At 39.8% G+C, this 22,272-nt stretch overlaps 1 protein-coding gene across 1 annotated transcript in view; it reads left to right on the forward strand.

Annotated features, from left to right (window-relative positions):
* Nucleotides 1-20,778: 20,778 nt before the first annotated feature.
* PLEKHA7 (pleckstrin homology domain containing A7) overlaps nt 20,779-22,272 on the forward strand; it is a 161,245-nt gene continuing 159,751 nt past the window's right edge. Inside the window, exon 1 of the mRNA XM_039382479.1 lies at nt 20,779-21,334. Within this exon, the coding sequence (XP_039238413.1) occupies nt 21,297-21,334 (38 nt within the window). The 5' untranslated portion in view covers nt 20,779-21,296. The remainder of the gene's footprint in view (nt 21,335-22,272) is intronic.

Here is a 22,272-nt window from a genome sequence, read left to right on the forward strand (position 1 = left end):
CCTGACCTTTCACCCTGCCAGAATGTCTGCAAGTAAAATGCAAACCTGAGAGGTTTTATTAAACTTCACTTTCTGCTGTGTTAGAATTGTTCTTACGCTAATTTCATCTGTTACCTTCATGGAATACAATCCTGAATTGGACTTTCAAATTTCCCAGCCTAAAACCACAGTAGCTGTGCTGGAAGTGTATGAAACTTGACCTAGAATACCTGCTAGTGTTGCATCTCCATTAGCCCAGTATGCGCTGTATATGAGTGGAGCTAAAGGGTTACAGCCTTGCTACAGGGGAGCTTTGCTTAGTAAAGATTTAGAAAGTACTAATGGTATTTATTTCATTCATGGTATATTTCATACTCTGCTCCATGCCCCCCACTCCTATTTTTTAGTGGCCTTGAGTCATGAGGTTAGGCCAGACTGCCAGATTTTATCTGAAAACACAATACTTCCAGTTCTCCTGGGGGTGATTAGGGTCTCAGGAGTGTGAACCTAAGGCTGGAAAACAGAAAGCCCAGAAAACAAAGAATGCTAGATTATTTATTTATTTATTTAACAAAAAGATTTAAAAATTATTACTATTGTTTTTAGTGACTGACCCAAGTTTGAAGAGGCAGGGTTGGTAATACTGTGTTGTATATCGCATCTCAAAACAATGCCCATAATAAGGGACGTGTGCTGGGCTGCGTCCCCTTTATTTCATAATACCTGGGGCATGAAGTAGGCATTGGGCTTTGCTGGCACATGCCCTCCATACAGAGTTCTCCATCTGAGGGCACTGAACTTTTTCTAGCTGCTTGTGCTTTGTGCACCAGATCCGGGTGGGATGGGAGGAGCAGGAGAGGTGTAAGGAGCAAGGAGAGCCTGGCTGTGGTATCTTTAACTTTCCTATTGCACAACTGATAAAGCCAAACATCAGCCTAAGGAGGTGAAACTTTGGCTAGACCAGACCACAGTGTTTGTATAAGAATGAGGGAAAGGTGTGAATGTGTGTGTTCAGGGAGTGAATACAGGCTGTGCTTCTTGCCAAGGCAGTGGAAATACCTTTTTTCCTAGATGTCTTTTTAGGTGAATAGTAAAGACAACCTCAGGCAAACGGTTTTTGTATCCATTCATCTAACATATTTTAAGACTTACTCTTGTGGGAAATGTTACCTGCCTTAATAACGTCTCTTTTATTGTTGTCTTTGTCCTCTCTGTCCCTTGTTACTGAGAGCAGTGTGCCAAGATAATGGGAATTGGGGCATGGATTGCATTATAGATGTCAGTGGGAATTATGAACATGCATCAGAGGGAAAACTTCAAAATGTTAGAAACAAATGTATTCTTCATCTCCAGTACATAAAAAATGCATTGTATTTAATTTAGGTGGTCATCTCTCATTGTCCTCACATCCTCACAGAGGGCTAAACTCTTCTTTCAAATTTCCCAGCCTAAAACCACAGTAGCTGTGCTGGAAGTGTATGAAACTTGACCTAGAATACCTGCTAGTGTTGCATCTCCATTAGCCCAGTATGTGCTGTATATGAGAGGAGCTAAAGGGTTACAGCCTTGCTACAGGGGAGCTTTGCTTAGTACAGATTTAGAAAGTACTAGTCTTTTCTCCTTCTGCTTAGGATTTTCCCAGAGGCTAGTATCATGGATTATTGGAGAATACCCTGAATGCATCTCATGTAGGTCAGCAGGTAAACTAACTTAATTTCAATAAATTAGCTTAGATAAGTGAGAGCAGCAGGCAGTATCCTTTGCTAACCTTGGAGCTGATTAGTATGGAAAATATGTATTCATCTCAGATGGTGCCTGATAAACCAAAATGAATTCACACCATCACTGTTGAGTAGAAAATAAGATCTTGGAAAGACATTTTGGGATAGTCAGAGGCAGGCTTATTGATAGACAATGTCAACTGAGCCTCTAAATTCATACACATACCCCAAAACTAGACTTTGTGTTATTTCTTCCTCTGACTTGGTGACACAGTCTCTGCAGTTTGAGAACATGACAATTATATCTCAACAGGACACCTCATCAAGCCCTGTTCCCTTAACAAAGGGTTTCAAGGAGATGAAGCCTGTCTGCCTGCCTGCCTGCCTGCCTGCCTTCCACATTTACTGGAGAAGCCAGTGATGTTCCAGTCTTGCCAGTGTCCTTTTAGATGTGTTGCATTAAGCTTTGCAAGGGGTGCACATGCTGGTAGAAAGCTCAGCACTACACAGGTGGAAGACTTCAGCAGAGGAGGAGCTGGGTACTTTGCACTTGGCAGCATTAGGACAGTGACCCCAGAGCAGTCTCCTCCCAAACCCAGGTGCCAGGACTCTCGATTTCTCATAGATGCAGACAAGTCAGATCAAGATAATGAGATTTGATGGTGTGCTCATGTTCTGTTGAGAAGAAGGATGAACTCTGGGCTCCTAAACTGATGGTAGAGGTCCACCTCTGAAACATGAGCTGTTATCTAGTCAGATTGTTTCATAGAGAGAGTGTGTTTTTCTGATGACAATATAAGCTCTGTTTTGCCAGTAGATCTGCATGTCCACAAGAAGTGTTTTGCTGTGACAGTTTCCTGGATGAGTGAAGTGGTTCTGTTGTACAGAAATCCTTGAACCTCCTTGTCTCACAGCACACAGTGCTTTATTTTTCCAGTGTGTCTGCACTGCAGCTATCAGCAGCCTGGCTCTGGTCTCACCTTTTCCTTTCCTCAGTCAGAGGGGGTTCTAAGAGTCTCTGTATCAAATCCACTTCACAAAGGCAAAATCACTGTTGGTTACGGCAAGGAGTTTGCAGACTGTGGCTGAGAACATTCTTGTGACCTTTACTGGGACAAGCTCCTGTGTAGCTGCTCCAAGCCCATGACAAAAAGCTGTTGGCCAGTGGTGGTACATGTTAGTGAGGCTGGACCATAAGCTTTAGCTTCATGGCACACAGTTACTTTATTCTCTCTCCATAAGGCCTGGTGGTCCGATAAATCCACATTCCTTAGTCATCTGATTTGCACGCTGAATTTTTTCACATTAAGCCTATTTTGCATAGGCTCGTTAGAAGCTGCACTTCAAAACCTACTTCTTGTAGGAAAAGAGGATGCAAAAATAAAACTAGTAGCAAATCAGGTTTTCTGAGCTCTTCTCTATAAGGGTCAGTGTGTTCCTTTAAAAACAGACATTGTGAACTTCGGGCATAGGAAACTGGGAAAAATGCCAGTACAGGATAGAATGAAGATTAATGCAGGCAGCTCCTAGGCAAGTTTTCCACATTTCCTTTCCAGGATGTCAATATGCTAAGATTATTTATGAATTTATATAGGATATTATTATAAAGGCTGCCAATAAAGACTCTCCTTCTTAACCTAAACTGTAGCAGTTCTAATGTTTCAGTGTGAGGCTTCTTCTGCACAGAGCTGCTACTGTGCTGAGCAGTGTTCATGTGAAGAGAATACATTTCTGAAGGGATTATGCTGAAATTGCCCAACTTGTTTCCCTTTAGGCTTAAGTGAGATTTAAATTTTGGCTTGTGGATGTGAAAAACAAACACATTGATTTGCTGAATTGCTTCCTGTTCCCAGGAAGCAATTTTGCTCTTTTGCTCACACCCCTAAATATAAGGGTGCACTCCTATGAGCAGAGTCAAACCTGCCACATTAGGATAAATATTAGCACCTCACATGTACCATGTCCCAGTTTCCTACAGATGCTCCAGTTTTTTCATTGTAGCCAATTATGTTTGAAACTAGCAGTTTGTCCCAGTTTCACTAAAATAACACCTTACATTTATGAAGTGTCTATTATCACAAGTTTTTCCAGCATTTTACAAATTACAAAAGTATCTCTTAATATCTATACAAGCCGATGGGAACTGGAGGTGGCAATTGGAAATGGAATTCCAAAGAGACAATAATAGAGATAAGATAAAACAAAGTGTGGTACTTTGAATTGTTAGAATGAATTAATAAGTTTGAATCTACTTGAGTTTTACTGTGTTTAGGATCAAATATTGAGTCAAAGTCCAGAAGAGCAGAATATGTAAAGTTTTTTTTCTTTACATGCCTGTCAGAAATACCTTTGATTTCAGGACGAAAAATCCAGTGAGTGTTGCCAGGATTCCCTGTGGATTTCTATTACGTCTCCTAGTAAAAATCCATTGTTCTAATGCTTTTTGACTATGGGATTTCTTCACTTTTGGTCGATTTTATCAGCTTAATAAGAAAGCTACTGTTCTGTCTTTATTTGGCACACTGTGTCTGCCAAATGAAAGTTCCTCACAAATTAATTAAAGATTATTTCCTGCTTTCCCTGGCATTCCTCAGTAATAGTGCCATTTTTTTCAGAATTCATGCATGACCTTCTCAGTGAAGCTCTGTTGGGAAAAAACCCACCAAAAGCTTGTCATAAGTGTATCTTTGACTCCATGCTATGCAACACAACACAGTTCCGTTTCTTGTTTTCTTTATTTATTGGTGAGACAGGATTATGCTTAATCCTCTCAACAGCCTCATATTTGTGATGAGCTGGCATCTTTTCTAGGTATTGTGCTCTGTCAATTATTACAGAGGCTATTAGAGAGATGTGTATAGGACATTTCAAATTGTTGAGCTGGCAAATGTTTACTCCAAGTGGCTTTTGATTCCTAAGAAAATTCCAAGGGGATTTGAATTGGTCCTTTGCTCTCTGCCTTGCATGTTAATTTTCTGTTATGGTTTTTTTGGCTGGAGTATACTAAATATTTATGTCAATGACACCTTTGGATGAAAAATGCCACCAAATGTAAATCAGAGTGTTTTGCAAAGCAATTTTAGTAAAGCACAAACTTCACAAATAATCCACAGTGCATACATTCTTTTATAGCTAAATTTCTCTCCTATCCACAGAGGAATACTGTTATGCCACTCCACAGATACTGGCAGTTTCAGGTGGCCTTAAGTTGCATCTAATTCTTTTCTGTTCAAGATTTGAAATCTCATTCAGTGGAAATGATAAGGCAACTTGCAGAAGGACTTCAAGGAGGAGGGTTCACTCTTCAGTGAAAACAGCAGAAATATTGCTTGTTTCAAAGCAAGAAGCTTCTCCCTGCTTTTCAGAATGTCTGAAATATCCAAGCAGGTTTTTAGGATGAGGAAAACTGTTGTTTCTCAGAATTAATACACTATTATCTTCCCTTTTCCACCTCCAGGCCTATGGAATACAGTTAGAGTTGTGTAACTCTCTCCTGGGGATGTCAGACCCCTTTTCCTTCAAAGGCTGGGTTAATGTTACATCCTCTGCAGAACAAGCCACATATTGCTCTTTGGTTCAGAGGTTCCGTGTTGTTCTGCATCTACCCCTGGGTCCTCATACCCACCACAGTCTCACTGAAGTGGATTTCTGCTGAAGTGGATTTCCACTTAGTGCGTTTTGGTTTGAAGAATGTGAGGTAAAGGGCAGGAAAGTAAGACAGAAGGGTTAGGCACTAGACAGGGCACTTACATACATTCAGGAGGCTGCATTTGCCTCTGGTGGATGTTGACTCACCATTTTGATAAATTGTTTTCCATCTCTTTTCTTGCTTTGTGTCTATCTTGTCCTTTGAAAGGCATCTTCTCTTCCAGGTAAGAATGATATCAGCACGTTTTCACGGCACACTGTCAGTCGTACCTTGAGTGCAACTGAGGTCTCTACAGCACCATAAGTAATAGCCTGCTCAGTCTGTCTGCTGCTAGGAATTGTGGATGCATTGCCATCCCTGAAAATATTATCTCCCTTCTCCCTCTTTTTCCAAGATTGCTATGTGTCTGGGAAACAGGGTGGGGATGGACAAAGGCTGCTTTTTTATTTTTTTTCCCCCATTTTTTTCCTCCCTGTTTTGCAATATTTTCTTATTCTGTGTTGCAAAGGAGATATTATGTGGCAGTGACTGCCCTGGCCCTGTTGGCTCATGCTCTTCTCTCTGGGAGCTCCAGCAATCCAGCCACGGAAGCCACGTGTGCTGGCTAATGTGTAACTAGTGTTGTTCTGCTCTTGTTCTTTCTGAGGACTGGCTCTACTTTTTTTTTTTGCACGATTTCAGTGCATTCATTTTCTTTTTTACTTTGAAATATAGGGCCTTTTGGATCATTGCATCCAGCCTCCTGCTATCACAGGTACAACAGCATTCAGTTTATTTCCTAAACCTGCCAAGTTCTGTCTTAAAACTAGTTGCAATTACACCCACTGGAATGCTGTTATAAAACCTGCATATCTCACACTTGTAAGTATTATTAGTTTGCCTGCGCTGGTGCAGCCAGGATAGGAGAAGGCCATATGGAAGATGCAGCATGTCACACAGGGAAATTTTTCTGCTGGGCTTATTTCCCCACTTCCCTGGATACCAACAAAATATTCTGTAATTTTGCCAATGTAGACACAGAAGATAAGGTTTGGATTTCTTTTCACATTCTTATCTGACAAACTATAGTATTAAAGCTTTGTAGGATACACTGGGCCTTATCTGCAGATAACAATTGTATATTTTGCAACTGCATTGTTTTGGGAAGCTGCTTCAAGGTATAGGTCAAATCTGGAGGCAGGATTCACTTCAGGTCAGTTTAGGGGAGGAAGGAAGGGGATAAGGGAGAAGAGAACTTAGGTCACTGGCAGGTGGAAAGAGTGAAATGTTTGAGTGCCCCAGGTCACCTGCAAGGACCGAGAAATACCACACAAGCTTGGGGAAAGGACAGCAACTTTTTTTCACTTACAGGTAAAGTACAGATGCCGTTTAGCCCCCTAAATCTTTTCACCATTGCTGTGCTGCTGGCCTGGGCACTTTAATCATGTGATTTTGGTAACAAGCTGTACCTGTGCCCTTAGCTTGCCTCAGCTGTTGATTGCACTGCCGTCATAACAGCAGTTATGTCCTCAGTCATGTGCCCTTGCTCTTGGTAAAAACAATACACCTATTTTTTTAGACTGTCTTAAATTATCTGACATGTCACCACAGCAGGAGTATAGCACTCTACCAAGTAAGTTGCTGAAGGAATTTAGTTACATTGATATTTATTTATGTGAACAAAGCCTTAGTAGGTGCTTAAGTTTAAAATTTTCTAGAAAACATTGACTGTGACCTTTGGTATGCATCTGATTTTTCTTGTTCCTTGAAAAAGCCTTTCTTAAGGGAAAAGGAATGCAGGAAGTTGATCAACAAGTTTTCTGACATTGATTTGCTGCCTCTTTAGATGACAGCTACTTTCACTGACTGACTTTCCTGCGGGAGCTCAAAAGGACATTCCTGCTTAGGCAAATGTCAAAACAAGAGGATTTTTAAACTGTAGAACAAATTCAGGACACATAAAACTAGCAAAATTCAAAGAATGTTGGAAATCTGTCTGGATCCCTGTTTTGTCAGGGAGGAGCTGCATTTCTCATTCTGCTCCCCTTGTCCTCACTTTTTGCAATGTACCTGCTCTTTGTCCGCAGGTCATCAGGCACCCCTGGTGAGACATGGTTACAGATATTTGCACTTCTTGTGCCAATATATTGCATTAATCACTAGGGAGACCTAAGCTCGCGTTAGAATTAGGGGAGGATGCACCTTGAAAAGCACCCACAAGAATGAACCCTGGAGACAGAACCAGGTTCTGTGCTGGTATCACAAGATGCTTTCAATCACCACGGGTACTGAGATTGTCCCAAATACACATAGGAACTTAAATGAGTAACCTTTAGCATGTGCAAAATAGGTGTGAAGTTCTGTAATTCGTCCCCCACGAACTACATAGCTCTGCCAGCCATGGCCAAATGTTTTGTAAGATGCACAGCACTGATTTTTTACCAGGAACAGTGTGGCCAACAGGTCCAGGGAAGTGATTCTTCCCCTGTACTCAGCGCTGGTGAGGCCACACCTCAAGTACTGTGTCCAGTTCTGGGCCCCTCAGCTCAGGAAGGATATTGAGGTGCTGGAGCAGGTCCAGAGAAGAGCAACGAGGCTGGTGAAGGGACTCAAGCACAAGTCCTGTGAGGAGAGGCTGAGGGGTTGTTCAGCCTGGAGAAGAGGAGGCTCAGGGGAGACCTCATCACTCTCTGCAACTACCTGAAAGGAGGTTGTAGCCAGGTGGGGGTTGGTCTCTTCTCCCAGGCAACTATCAGCAAGACAAAAGGGCATGGTCTTAAGCTCTGCCAGGGGAGGTTTAGGTTAGATATTAGGAAGAAATTCTTTACAGAGGGGGTAATCAGGCATTGGAATGGGCTGCCCAGGGAAGTGGTGGATTCTCCGTCTCTGGAGGTTTTTAAGATGAGTGGATGTGGCACTCAGTGCCATGGTCAGGTAACCACGCTGGTAGTGCATCAAGGATTGGACTTAATGATCTTGGAGGTCCCTTCCAACCCAGCTGGTTCTATGATTCTATGATTCTTGTAGGAGAAGGGAATTAGGTCATAGGGCCCTTTTTTTGTATGCTGGGAGACAATTGAGACTGTGAGACCCTGATGTTATAGGCATGTGCTCACATACCTGGTGTCACCTGGGTGAACATCCTGATTGATTTCAAAGGCTGAATCTAAGTCAAGTTGAGCATGTGCTTCAGTGCCTCCAAGACTGGATGTCCTACCAGTAAATCTAGAAGAATTAATCATGATATCTATACAGCTGATGAGATGAATTTCAAAGAAACTTGAGCTCCCCCCACTCCTCCCAGCACTGACTACATGTGTTTAACTGGTTAGCTCCCTTCGGTTTGATCCCTCTGTGAACTCATGTCAGTAATGTGATTAATTAATATTACTTAGAAGGGTTTGAGACTTATTAATGTTGCTTAGAAGGGTGGAATATGCTGTGTGTTATGTGCTAGTGCTATCTAGTGATACTAGACACAGATGTATTCTGAACAGATTCATGACAAACCATTGCCTGTTATTCAAACAGATAAATTGGTAACGTGTCTTTGTGTTTCTGCCTGTCCATCTAACCATTCTGATGTTCTCTACAGAGTTTCTGCATGCTTCAAAAATGTTTTAAAATATGAGATTTTAACGCACTCTCTTGACAGTGGTCAGGATGTTCCCACTCCTCAAGGCATTTAAATAAAGGTGGTGGTTATTTTTTAATTCACATCTCCTTAATCACTTTGAATATGTGATTTTCCATAAATGTCATACATATTTTAATATGCATTTACAGTGTGATTCAACATTGAGTCTTCACAAGGAATTATATATTTGTACCAGCAGTGGTAAAGCCGTGATAAGGCAATTCAGAATGGTATTGGGCTGTTACAGTAATTTATCCTGGGTATTTGTAGTGCTGGAGTATCCTGGTTATCTGGACACATGGCTTTTACTCTAGACTGATGCAAAATTAATTACAGTTCCTGATGTTGTATGTGCAGCTGTTTTCCCTTGAGAAAAAGAAAATCCCACTGGGGTAAAAACTTAAAAAGAACACTGAAAGATCAGGGAATTGGCACTTTTGTTTGCAAGAATCTGAATAACTTTACAAGTAGAACAAGAATCAAAATTTTTAATGGTCTAATTGCTAAAACCAGTAACTCTGAGAGGAAATCATTAGACATGACCTTCTTGCAAACAGGAATTAATAAAATGCAATCTTAGGTTATAACACATTTTAATTAACATAATGCCTATTTCTGAGAGATGCTAGTTTCTATAAATATTATCTGCATATACAGTACAGTACTGCTGAGGAAATTGGTATAATCTGGAACTTCAGTCGTGTTTCTCCTGGGCAATTTTTAAAACTTTTTGATTTTTCCTTCCCAACAGAATCCAGTCTCCACACTGACTCCTGCTTATTAGATTCTATTTTAGCCAGACTGGTTACCATGCCTGGCTAACGAGGAAAAATGGCGTTAAACTTCCAAGTTGGCTCATTTAATAAAAGGAACGTAGCAATAATGTCTATCCTTTTCTGTCCATGAGTCTGCCATGAACCACTGACAGCTTTATCTTTTGTTTGTACATTGACATTGACCCATATAAATATAAACTGTTCCCTCTCCCATGTCCCAAGATGCAGTAGAAGCCATGTATGAGCAAAGTAAGAGCCATTCTAGAAATAGCCACCACTGACAGGTGTGGGAAAGATGGGCTATTGGGCAGAAAGGTGAGAGATATTAAAAGCCAAGGTTTTGCCTTTCCTGATTTCTCATTTATTGTGTACACCAAGATACAGGAAAAAGTGTTTGGGCGACAGTTACTTAACATGGAAAGAAGGGTTACTTAATCCTAGAATCTTTATTGTGCCTAATCTTTCTCTTTTCATGCTAAACCCTGGTCTTATGAAGTCCTGGATTTCCTCTAGAATTAGTGGAACTATTCTTTACCATCATTAATGTTAAATGAGTTTTTATTATTAGTGATAATGGAACTATCATAGAGTACAGAGGAAGAAAAATTATAGTTTAAGAAAATTAACATTTGAAAATCTCATTTTTTTTAATAGACATTTAACGATCTTCAAAGGAGAAACATGATCATGCAAGCAAGGAACAAGAGATGACTTCAGTTCTTCACTGTGAGGGTGGTAAGGCACAGGAACAGGTTGCCCAGGGAAGTTGTGGATGCCCCATTCCTGGGAGGTGTTAAAGGCCAGACTGGACTGGGCTCTGAGCAACCTAGTCTAGGGAAAGGTGTCCCTGCCCATGATGGGAGGGTTGGAACCAAATGGTCTTTAAGTTCCCCTCCAGCCCAAACCATGCTATGATTCTATGAATAAGATGCCAAGGTGGCAGAGATGGGCCAAAAGAGCTCAGCTATCCTGGTGTTCCAGCACTCTCCTCTTGATGTTAGTGACAGTGATAAAAGTGCTTGAACTCACAGGACAAAGAGAAGAGATTTGGACCAAGTCAGTAAGACAACTATAACTTTTTAGAAATGAAGAAAAGATGTTTCCAAAGGAAGCACTGTTGCTGCTTAATATTGTTTATTTATTCTCCTAGAAATTCTTTGAGATGTGATATGGGATTTCCCCATATGGGAAAAATAAGGCTGAAATGGGACGAAATAAGAGAAGAGGCAAAGTTCCTCAACTTTTCCTTTGTCTCTGCATATTAGAGTGGATTCAGTGGGAAGGAAGCACACTTAGTCTTTCAACTGTACAGGACATTAACAGGGGGCTTTCCTAGCTGGTGAAGTAATACACCCTTCAAATGCACATGTTGATGAGCTTTAGTGGCTTTTTTGAACCAGTAATCTACACTACTTCATTCTTTGTAAATGGTATAATGTTTTGCATTTAGAGAGTGCATTTCAGCCAGAGCTTTACAAATACTCATTAAGCCCCGAAACACTGCTCTGGAATAGATGAATAAATTATATGGGGAAAGTAATCATTAGAAACCTTGTTGTTTTGTTGAATGGTGTACAGTTTTCATGTAACCAAGGACTTAAGTGCAGCAAGTCCTTGACACCTATTTTCACTTTCCTATATGAATATTCATTTGGCTTAGGTTAACATTGCATCCCCACATCTTATCAGAACTAAAATTCATCGTCCTCTAATGTAAACTGTGCTGTTTCACTGCTACAGACAATGGTTGGCATCAAATGAAATTGTTCTTTGTTCCAAAACTATGGTTAGAATTCAGTGGTTAATCAGATGCTGATAGCAAACACTCTTGGTTTCCTTTACATCCATGTGACCATACAAAAGACAATTGATGTGGTTAGTGTAAGATTCACTCTCAACATTCCAGGAGCATTGGGTTTTGTTAATATACCAATCTATAGCTCGACATTATATGTTGCCTTACTTTGAGCTGTATTTATTTTCCCTAGGGCAAAACAGCTGTGCACTGAACTCTATTATAGACATAGCTTAAATGCATATATCTTACATATATCTATGGATCTTACACTTGAATAGTGCTACATTTTGTTCTTAAAATCCCTCTAGAATGTTAAAATTAAAAGAAAGGATATTTCCAGGGACATATGGTAGGTTATTAAATGGTTCCTTCTAAAAATCCAGCCTGAATCTGATCCACGTTGTTAATCTCCAGATGTTTCTTGTTACATTAGTATCAACTTAAATGAAACAAGTTTAGTCAGGGTGCTCACAGTAAGAAAAAAATAACCGTAATGGTATCATTTTTGCTAATTTTCTCAGTGAAGATAATATTTGAATGGCTGGAGTTGTAGGTGCACTTGATCCTGCCATCAGGTTTTACTACATCAGAGCTTAGATGTTCACAGATCTTAAGGTAAAACCTGCAGTATCCTAATTTATCTTGTAACTGCTTTACGAACTGTCTGTACAATACCTACTTATCTTCATCTTGATTCACAAGCCACAAAATAATCTTAGAAAAGTAAATATTCTCAAAACTGTTAAAACTGAAAATTGCAAAGCTAATTTCCCATGTAGCAAAATAATTATTTTCCCGAGTTTATATGACAAAATAAATCATCAATACCACCAGCTGTTTTTTCAGCACTCGAGATGGACATAATTCCGACAAAAAGTGGAACTTGGATTTTATCTGATTTTCCTTAGCAGCAACAACCCCAAAGGCAGGGTTAAGTGGAATAATGACCTTTGGTTCAGGTATTTCTTGTGAAATCCACCAAAAAGTGGAGAGAATGGCCTGAAGTGCAAATGTTGCCTTGCTATTGATCTCTGGAAACGCCTCAGGCCACTACTGCTACTACCAGACCAAAGCTGCACCCTCCACTTGGGAATTAGCACATTCCCTACAGATAAGCATATAGTGGAAGTAGTTGTGATAGTTTCTCAAAAAAGTCTTTGTTTTCACCGTGCCTTTGCCAAACCTGAGCCAGAAATGTGTCATCTAAGGAGTCGTTTATGTATTTAAAAAATGAGCACTGCTTTTACTCTGTTGCCATGGGACAGCTATAGCAGGAAATGAGCAAAACACCCACATAATTATTGTTGACAGAATACAGTTTCAATTTTATCAAGTGTAGCCCCTGTGTGATATGTTGTTAAGGCAGCCTTCAACATCTTGGTGAGTGAAATGCTGATTTGAGAAGTACACAGTGCCCAAAAGAAACGTACAATTGTTATGCTTGGAAAACAGAGCATGTTAAAGACATCTCCTTCACTGAGAGATGGCATGTGAGTAATTATTGCTAAGTCTCTGAGGAACAATTAGAGTTGTTTTTTATTAAATTTTCATGTTTTGATTGACATTGAAACGGAATGAATCAATATGTAAATCCAGATTACAGCGGTCTAATAAGATATTGAGAAAGATTATACTTTACAAAACAGTCTGTGGAAAAACTATACAGTGCTTAGAAAAGAACCCCATACATTTATCATTTTGCCAACTGCCTTGCTATTGTTCTTGTTTTTGAATTTAATCTGCTTAGCTACTATTTAAATTAGATTTCAGATGACTCTGTAATTAAGGAGTGGGATATAATTCATCATTTGTAGAGATCACATTTATTATGTATCTAAATAATAAAAGTTGTTTATAACAGTGTTTTATAACAACCTTAGAGAGTTTTAACCATTAATCAATAACAACGGAGAGATGTCAATGTATAAAATTGAATCAGGCATAATAATAATTATTGCGTGGCTACTTACTTCACTGATTAGAAGGAAATCTATTTCAGGTGGGTTTTATTGAGAACATTAACAAATTTTGTATGCATTTAAGAGATATATGGAATAGTTCTACTCCCTCAAGGAAGGAAGTGTCAAATAAGAAAAAATAATTTTTTGGAAGGTAATACTGCAGTAAACAAAGTTTGTTTCTTTTAATTTATATAAAATAATTTTCTGGGGTATGAACTGAGTCTGTATTGTTTATCTATTTTGACATGCATATTTCAAAAAGCAGGAATGAAAATGTGTGACACAGGTATAAGTGCTATAATTTACTGAACAATGTTTTGCACCCTGCTGACCTTTTTAGTGCTAAAGTAAGCTGAGGCCCTGAGTCTATTTTGGTCTTTTCTGTGGAAGTCCACCTACACAGGCTCTAGAGGAATGGTTAAAAAACCCCCATATTTTCTATAATACCTTGACTCAGTCCACTCAGATTCAAGAGCTCTTCTCAAGAACTTGCAGAAGGTTCTTTTCATATCTGTGTTTTAAAAGTTACCCATGCTATTCTGCATTATTAGAAGTTGCTCTCCAGCTCTGTGTAGCAGTGAGATGTGTCACAAGTACCAACACGTGGCCTTACTGCTGCAGAGTCTGAAGCGATCTCTGTAGACAGCACAGCACCATGCTGGGGAAAATGTCCAACCCTTGCTAACTTCCCAAACTGCTCCCAGTTGGATCCCTGGGGATCTGCACCCACAGAGCTGCCTCAGGTGGGAGCTGCATTACAGGGGCTGGTTGTGAGTGTGTCCAGCACAGCAGGGAGGCTCCTCAGAATTCTCATCCCCAGGGCTGGCTCCCATGCTGGGTGCCAAGGCCCTGTGAATCCATCCCCCTGCTCAGGATTTGGGGATTGGGGCAGTCAGTCAATGATGCCTCAGCCCTGGATGAAGCCTTTGGCAATGCTGCCCTGAAGACCCATTTGTAACTCAAAAGTGTGAGCCTCGCATCTGCACCCCATCCGTCTTTTTGAGGAGTAAGAATAAATACTATGCAGTCCCCTTACATGTGAGATGGAACTGAGAGACAGTGGTCATGCTGATGGTTCATTGCAGGCAGGGGAGATTACTGAGGAAACAAGACAATAAAAAAGGAACAATGGAAATTAATTTCACAGCCCACAAGGGTCCTAAGGCTGATCCTGTATCAGCAAATAAGGCAGAACAGGGATAGTGACAATTTTGCCTGTCCTGGATTTGCAACTTAAAGATTTATTTTTTCTTCTCTTCTGGAAAGAGACAAGCTTTTCTTTCTAGTTTTGTTCTATGTTATTATTTATTTAATTTTCCTCCTTCAACCAAGCAAAATAAAGTTTTATTTGTATCTCACTCTCTTTTGGGCTAGGGGGAAGATGTAATTAGGTGAAGGAACACAAGAGGATATTTATGAAGCCATGCAATATTTGGGGATGGAGGAAAAGATGAGCGATATCTCTCATATTTTTTTTGTTTGTCTTTCATTTTTTGTTTAAAGTGTGCTTTCCTGTTACTATAGCTACTGGTTATGCCATGCTCACATACAGATGGTTTATTGCATTGCCTTTGCAAACGGACTGATTGCTGTTGCAAATCATTGAAGCCAGGAGTGGAAGGGATACAGGTATGTAGCAGGAGACTGTAAAACCACGGAATGACCTGAGCCCGGCATAGGAAGAGGCAAGAAGAGATGTGGGGGATTGTCAAGAAGGCACACTTTCTAGGATTGTACAAGAAAGTAGGAAGAAACCGGAAGGAAGTCAGATACTGAAAAGCTGTGATGAGGTATGTACACTTCATGTTACCAGAAAAATCAAGGAGGATGGTTAACTCTCAGTTATCTCCTTCTGGAGCCAAGCAGATTCTCCTGCAAAGGTCTTTGAAAGAGGAACTGGGAGACCACAGCCAGAAGAGATTGTTCTGCCTGGCAAAAGCTTATTTAGGAAGAGGGCTGACACCTTGGTGAGTTAGAAGCATGCTGAGAAAGTAACATCTCTGGAAAGATAGGGCAGAAGATGCTAAAATTGAATCTTGTCTGGAGTCTTGTTTGGGGATTGCTATTAGTATGCCTAGACATGTGTTAAGTGATCTACCGAGCAGCAGCAAGCTATTTATGGGTTTATTAAGAAAAATGAAGTAAAAATCTGCTTTATCAAAGGCTTTGACACATTCAAATTTGAAAACATCCTGTTGAACGTGTTAGTTTGTATTACTATTAAGGGGAATCAGGGGTGAAGTTTTGGGTCTTGCAGATGAAGAACAAACTTCAGGAGAAGACTGGATAGTGAATTCAGGGGTCTTTAATTTCTTTAGAAAAAATGTCTTAGTGAATATGGTTGGGAATATGTGATATTCTGCTTGCCTTGAATGTGGTATGTAAAATATTCCAAAAAAAGGGGGCAAATATGGTAATGGCAGTTGCCAGAGGGGCTGGAAAAAAGGGGTAATAACAGTCATGGTATCAAAGCTGGGGGAAAAAAAGCTTTGATGGGAATAAAGAAGTGAGGTATCTCATGTTGGGGAAGGAAATAAAACACAAAATTTGTGAGGAAACATCAGAGAATTGAACAGTTTGATTTAAAATTTTGAAGTTTTTAGTCTCGAGGTCAGTAATGTCTGTCTTTCCATTTGTCCTGTTCCTTAAAAAAGGATCTTCTTCATACTCAGGTGTCCATAGCCATGGGATGACAGTGAGCCTGTTTGTGTTCATAAATATGGAAATGACTTCAAGTCTCTGCTTTAAAACAAACCAAATGTTGACAGCTGCAGGTATATCAATATTGAAGAACTGAGGGCTTCTCCGTGCTGCCAGGCTTACAGCGTCCTTTGACAAAAAAATAAGAAAAAGACCCACAAATTTTCATTTCTGGAAATGATCTTGTAAGTGACTTTGGCACATAATTGTTTTTCTGTATTTCTCCCTTCTACAAGTAACTTGAACACTGTGCAGCAATTTGACTATTGCCACCTCTGTTTAGAATGATAAGACGTGCCATGACAAAATTATGACTATTTATTTAATTCTTAATTAAATATTAATTAATTAATACATCTTAGTCTGAGTATCCTAGGTGCTGGGTATGTAAATTATTGAGACTTTGTGAAATGCAAAAGAGAGAAAATGAAGAGAAGAAGCGATAGGACTGTGTTAAATATAGTAATCATAAAAGCTTGTGTGACAGGAAATTGTAAATTGACTTAGTAATTAGGAAATGCATTCGTTCATTTTTGCTTTTGCATGCATTTTTGTGTATTTCAGGGGACATGCTTAACTCGATTCTGTGACTATAATTCTTTAGGACAATTGGATATTCTGGTGAGAGAGGTAATTAGATACATTCAGATACATGCATCTAAAAGATGAAACAGTAGGATATCTTTAAACAGGAAGGAAATTTGTAAGGAAAATAGAATTATTTTGAAGATATCTTCTCAATTGCAGAAAGGGTACTTGCAGCGTGAACGTACTTTTAAAAACTGACAGTGGTTTGGAAAAGAAAACCTTTTAAGTAAAGAGAATTACCATTTTTTTTTTACTCCTAGGAGAGTTCAGCATGGTTTGGAAGGAGAAGTTTGGATTTGTTATGCAGCACGAGTGTTGCCTTCTCAATGTCATTTTCCCATCTGTCTTGCTCAGCAGTGTCACTGTCTCGGCTGATGCCTGTGTGCAGTCATCAGTCAGATCACAGTGACACAGTGAGCCTGAAAACTATTCTTGTACAATGTCATGCTCCATATCTTCCTCAAAGGAACTGTGGATACAATTTGAACTTGTTTATATTCTTTCCAGTGGCCAGGAAAATGAATAATTCCTTTTTCCGTATTTGGAAATCCCTCAACAATGGATTTACCATTATTTAATCTTTCTTATTTTATCAGCTATATTTATCTTCTGGTGCTCATAGAACTCTACTGCCTGACACTAGTCCCATGGAAATTTAGGGAAACTTCTCAATCTACTGCAAGGGAAACAGGCTCTGAAAGTCTTATTTTGTCTAACATTTGCCATCACCTTCCCCACAGCATAAATTGTCCTGTGCCCAAAATGCAAAAGATGTTTCATTTAATGTCGTACTTACAAAAAAACCAAACCACAATCTATTGGTGACAGTACCTTTTCAGTTCTGTTCAAGATTTATTTGGTGTTGTACTAATATGTATTAATTCTGTCCTGGAAAGTACTTAGGCTGGAACTGAGTGATGTCTTGCAGATGGTGTGCCTAACTTTTGAACCTACCTTGTGACTCTTGCTGCCTTACATTGTGTCAAGCTCTCCTGGCTTCTGTGGATTATGAGTTTCGACTGAAAACATTCCAGGTCTGGAATGAGCATGCGCTCTATATTTAGTCATGTCATTAGGAGTACCATTGTGCAAGTTGCTTATCTTTCTTAACTACATCAGGGATTGTCCTTCCTCTCCTTGTAAATAACAGAAATCTTTAAATTCAAATGGTTGCCATGAATTCTTCCTGTGAACTAGTCAGCTGCTCAGCAATGGTGTTCTTTAGTACATATCATGCAATTACAATTTTAGACATCCACCTATTTCTAAAATTCTTAACATTTTGAATCAGCTTTTGTTTTCATAGAAATCCAGGCTAAAAGGGATCTTGTGAGGTCATCTCTTCATAGTTCCTGATCTAAACCAAAATAAGTATACTGAGAATCTCTCTGCCAGAAGCTTTGTCTGGGCCAGCCTTCACAAACTGGTGATGAAGGAAATGCCATGACATTCCTAGTGGTTTTGCTCCTCATATTTGGGAATATTTCTATTTATTTCTATCTTCAAATTTGTCTTGCATAAATCAAGCTGATTTCTACTTGCCCTGACATGGATGAACATGGAAAAAAAATTGATTGGTATGTATTAAATCCCATCAACTGCATTTTAATTTTGAAATAATACAATAATGATCTTTTTGTTATCTTGCTTGCTTTCCTTATCCAGTAAGGTAATATTTGGTCTTTCTTTGACTTGAGTATTTTTATTTTGTCCTCTTCTTGTTGTAAACAACTTTTGGACTTGAGACTCGAAAATAAAGCAAATCTTTCTGTATGTTTGATCCTCTTTATAGTGCTCTTTCATCCTACAGCATGACACAGGTATTAGCTGTGCATGGCCATTTTTTCTCTTCCGAATTATTGGAGAGTTCTGTTATATACTAATATTTTTATTCTTTACTGAATTACTGACATTAAGTAACCCATTACATATATTCCCTTTTTCTCTCTAATTCCTTTTGAAGGCAAGCTATCTGGAAGTGTGTGAAGTCTACCATTTTTTGTGGGTTCAAATTTGCAGCAATTGGGGACCTCAGCAAATCTCCTTGAGTTAGCCAGGGACAAAGGAATCTGTTCCTCTTCTTGTGCTATTTTTGGAATCATTAGTACTGTTCTCCTGAAATGGCTTTTTCCCATGTTGTTTGGGAATCCAACAGTTGAAAGTTGTTTTCCCCAATTTGAACAAATATTCTATAGTGATTCCTTAGTGAAGTTTTTCCATCCTCTGAAAAAGCATTGTAGTTTTGGAGTAATGGCACTGAAAATTTTCCAGGAATGTGGATTTGCCTAATGCCTCCAGGACCTCTTTCATATTTTGTATTTCCCTATCATCTGATTAACATATTCTTCTACCTATAAGAATCAGGGTATTGATTTCTAGTCTCTTAAGCACTTGCCATTGCTGGATGGGAATTGCACTGCACAATCTTGAAGAACTATCTGGTTGCATAACCTGTATTTCAGTATAATCAGAAAATGAATTGCTCTGAAATTGTCTTGCAAATTAATCTGTTTTACCATGAAACCTTTTGTGGTTTTAATTCTCAGCTGTTCTGAGCAGAGCTGCAAAATCATGCTAAAAGGCATATTACATGTTTTGCATTATGGCTTATGAACTTTCTTAACCAAGATTTAATAATTGAAATTCAGTGCTCCTCAAATGCTCTGCCTCTGGTCTGGCCTTGCACCTTTTATAGACTGTGCTTGCCCTTTATAAAATGTACAGGCCATGATGAAAAAGTCATAACTAGCAGGCTTTTCTATGCATTGTACCTCATTTAAGTTTCCTGAAACAGCAGCAGCCTCTAAGTCATCCAATTTGATTGTATTCAATTCTCAGGAAAATAGGAAATAGATCATTAGAGTACAAGGCAGCCTGAAGTCCAGATGTGATTCTGTAACCTCCTAGGCACTGGATCTAACTGTGACTGATGGAAATTATACTCTTTATTATTATTATTATATAGTGTTTCCAGCATTATTTGCAGATTCCTACTCCATGTTTTGTTGAAAAGTTATAGCATATGAAGGGTTGAAAAAGTGCAGGGAAACATGCAGACCTAAGTTGTGCAAGGGGTGACGATGTGTGTAATAGAAGTGGAAAAAAGAGAAAATGAAAAGATTTGGATGTTGCCATTGACAGGGTGAAGCTGGGTTGTAAGGGCAAGGGTTGTAAGGGCAAGGGCTGAAAAGAAAGGACGTAGAAAGGATGATCATATTCAGTGATTTTACTCTGGAAATAGCAAAGGCATGTAGTGACAGGAAAAAGGGTAACAATTTTAAACTGAAAGAGGGTAGGTTTAGATTAGGTACTAGAAAGAAATTCTTCACTGTGAAGATGGTGAGGCACTGGAATGGGTTGCCCAGAGAAACAGTGGATGCCCCATCCCTGGAAGTGTTAAAGGCCAGGTTGGATGGAGTTCTGAGCAACCTGGTTTAGTGAAAGGTGTCCCTGCCCACGATGGGAAGGTTGGAACTAGATGATCTTCAAGGTCCCTTCCAACCCAAACCAGTCTGTGATTCTATGTTTCTGTGAAAGTGTACATACAGATTTTGACATACTTTAAAATATATACCACTGCTCTCCCATGGCAGAAAAAAAATTAATGAATTCATCCAAAGTGTTCCCAGGGGATGCAGACAGAGCAAGAAACATCAGTAACAGATTTCTATAAAGCTGCCATATGTGGATTCAAACTTGCAGTATTCAGGGACCACGTCTCCTTGAATTATCCAGTTATCAACAAAGGGAGCCTCAAGCCTCACAGCTTTTATTAGACCCTTAATGTTGTTGAAGAACATATTTCACAACCTTTAGCTGAGTTCCTGATATTATGACCTTAAATTCCTAATTTTACCTCAAATGGTTTCTTCCACACAGTGCCTCTAGAGAGCAATGAATGATATGTAATAGAAAAGTGGCCGAGATCAGCCAGGGAGGACTGGAACCAGAGCCTGGAAAAACAAAAAAAAGAAAGGAAAAATCAGAAGAATCTGGTAATCTTATTAATGAATGATGCCTGGAGGCATTCTTCCTCCAGGGATCTAAATCATAAACCTACTCCCTGATAGGCCCAACACAAGTCAGCTTGTGAACTTGTATGAATCTAGACTAAGTTTTCATCTTGATCTTATTTTTAGAATAGAGCTCTGCAAGTTACTATAATAAAACATGCTTTTTCAATAATGTATTTGCCTGCAATTAACAGATGTATGTGATAATATGCTAATACCACAGGCAACATGATGCATCAACTCAATATCTGGTCATATGACAAGGGTGACAAATCGAAAAAGGGAGTTTCTAACTTGATATAATGAAAGTATGTTCACCGCAAGAACATAGGAATAAGTTGCTAAGAGAGGCTGCGGAATTTCTGTCCTTGGAGCATTTTCACACCCCTACCTGGACAAAGGCCTGAGCCACCTGGTCTAAATTCAGTGCTGACTCTGCAGGAGGCTGCACTAGATGACCACTATCTCTTTCATTTCAAGAACTGAGGGGAACCAATGAAATTGAAGAAGGTGATTCTTCACACACAGATCAGGTAAGGTGAACCTTAGGAACACTTTGCTACTGGCTGGCTGGAAGTTATGTGGGCTGTAGTCTGGACAGGTTCACAGAAAAGACTTACCAGGAGTTACATATGTAAATAACATCTTGCTCAAGAGCTTTCTGAGCTCACAGCTTCTGAAGCTAGCCTGCAATGTGTCTCACAATAACAACCATTCCTGGTTGTTAGAAGATGACACTAGTATAGTGTCCTCTTCTCCAACAGTGGCCAAAAAGGGAGGTCTATGCAAGGTCATCCTGATGCACCATACCGGCATGATGTCTGAAACTGGTGTGAAATCGAGCAAAGTCCTCTCTCTTCTCAATGATGTTGTTTTTCCTGCCTCCTACTTTCTTCTGGTTATTTATTTTGGTTATCTGGAAGAAAAAGGAAATATTATCGTACTGCAGCACTCTCCGCACTGCATGCACGGGTTTTTTCTTTCCTCCACAGCCATGTCCTCAGGTGGTCTGCTCTGTTTCATTTTACTAACCTGTTCCCAATCAGGCACATCTACCCTTTCCTACCTCTCTTTGCAGCCTGTCTTTTCCCTGCTTAACATCCTCCTTCTACCCCAAGATAGCTAACATCCCACTTCCTGGCTTTTTGATCCTTCTCTCTCCCCAGTATCAGACCAGCAAGAACCCCCCAGAACCATGCTTGGCTCCAGTACTGCTACCCTCAATGAAAGAAGCAGGTGGAGATTTCCACACCCTGAATCCCTTGGCTTTGTCAATCCCCCTCTCCTGTCAATCCCCCAACTACCACTACGGCCAAGCCAAGGCACCAGCTAGGACTCCTCACCTGGCACCCATCCTGGCTCTGCCGGCTGGCACAGAGGACCAGAGTAAGAAGCCTAGGGGCTCTGCTGTGTGGCAGAGCACCCCTTGCCTGTCTCATCCACTCTGTCCCTAAACCACACTCTGGGTGAC

Source organism: Pipra filicauda, unplaced genomic scaffold (assembly GCF_003945595.2).
Source record: "Pipra filicauda isolate LSUMZ 115617 unplaced genomic scaffold, ASM394559v2 scaffold26_size5592650_pilon, whole genome shotgun sequence".
NCBI classification, from domain to species: Eukaryota; Metazoa; Chordata; class Aves; order Passeriformes; family Pipridae; genus Pipra; species Pipra filicauda.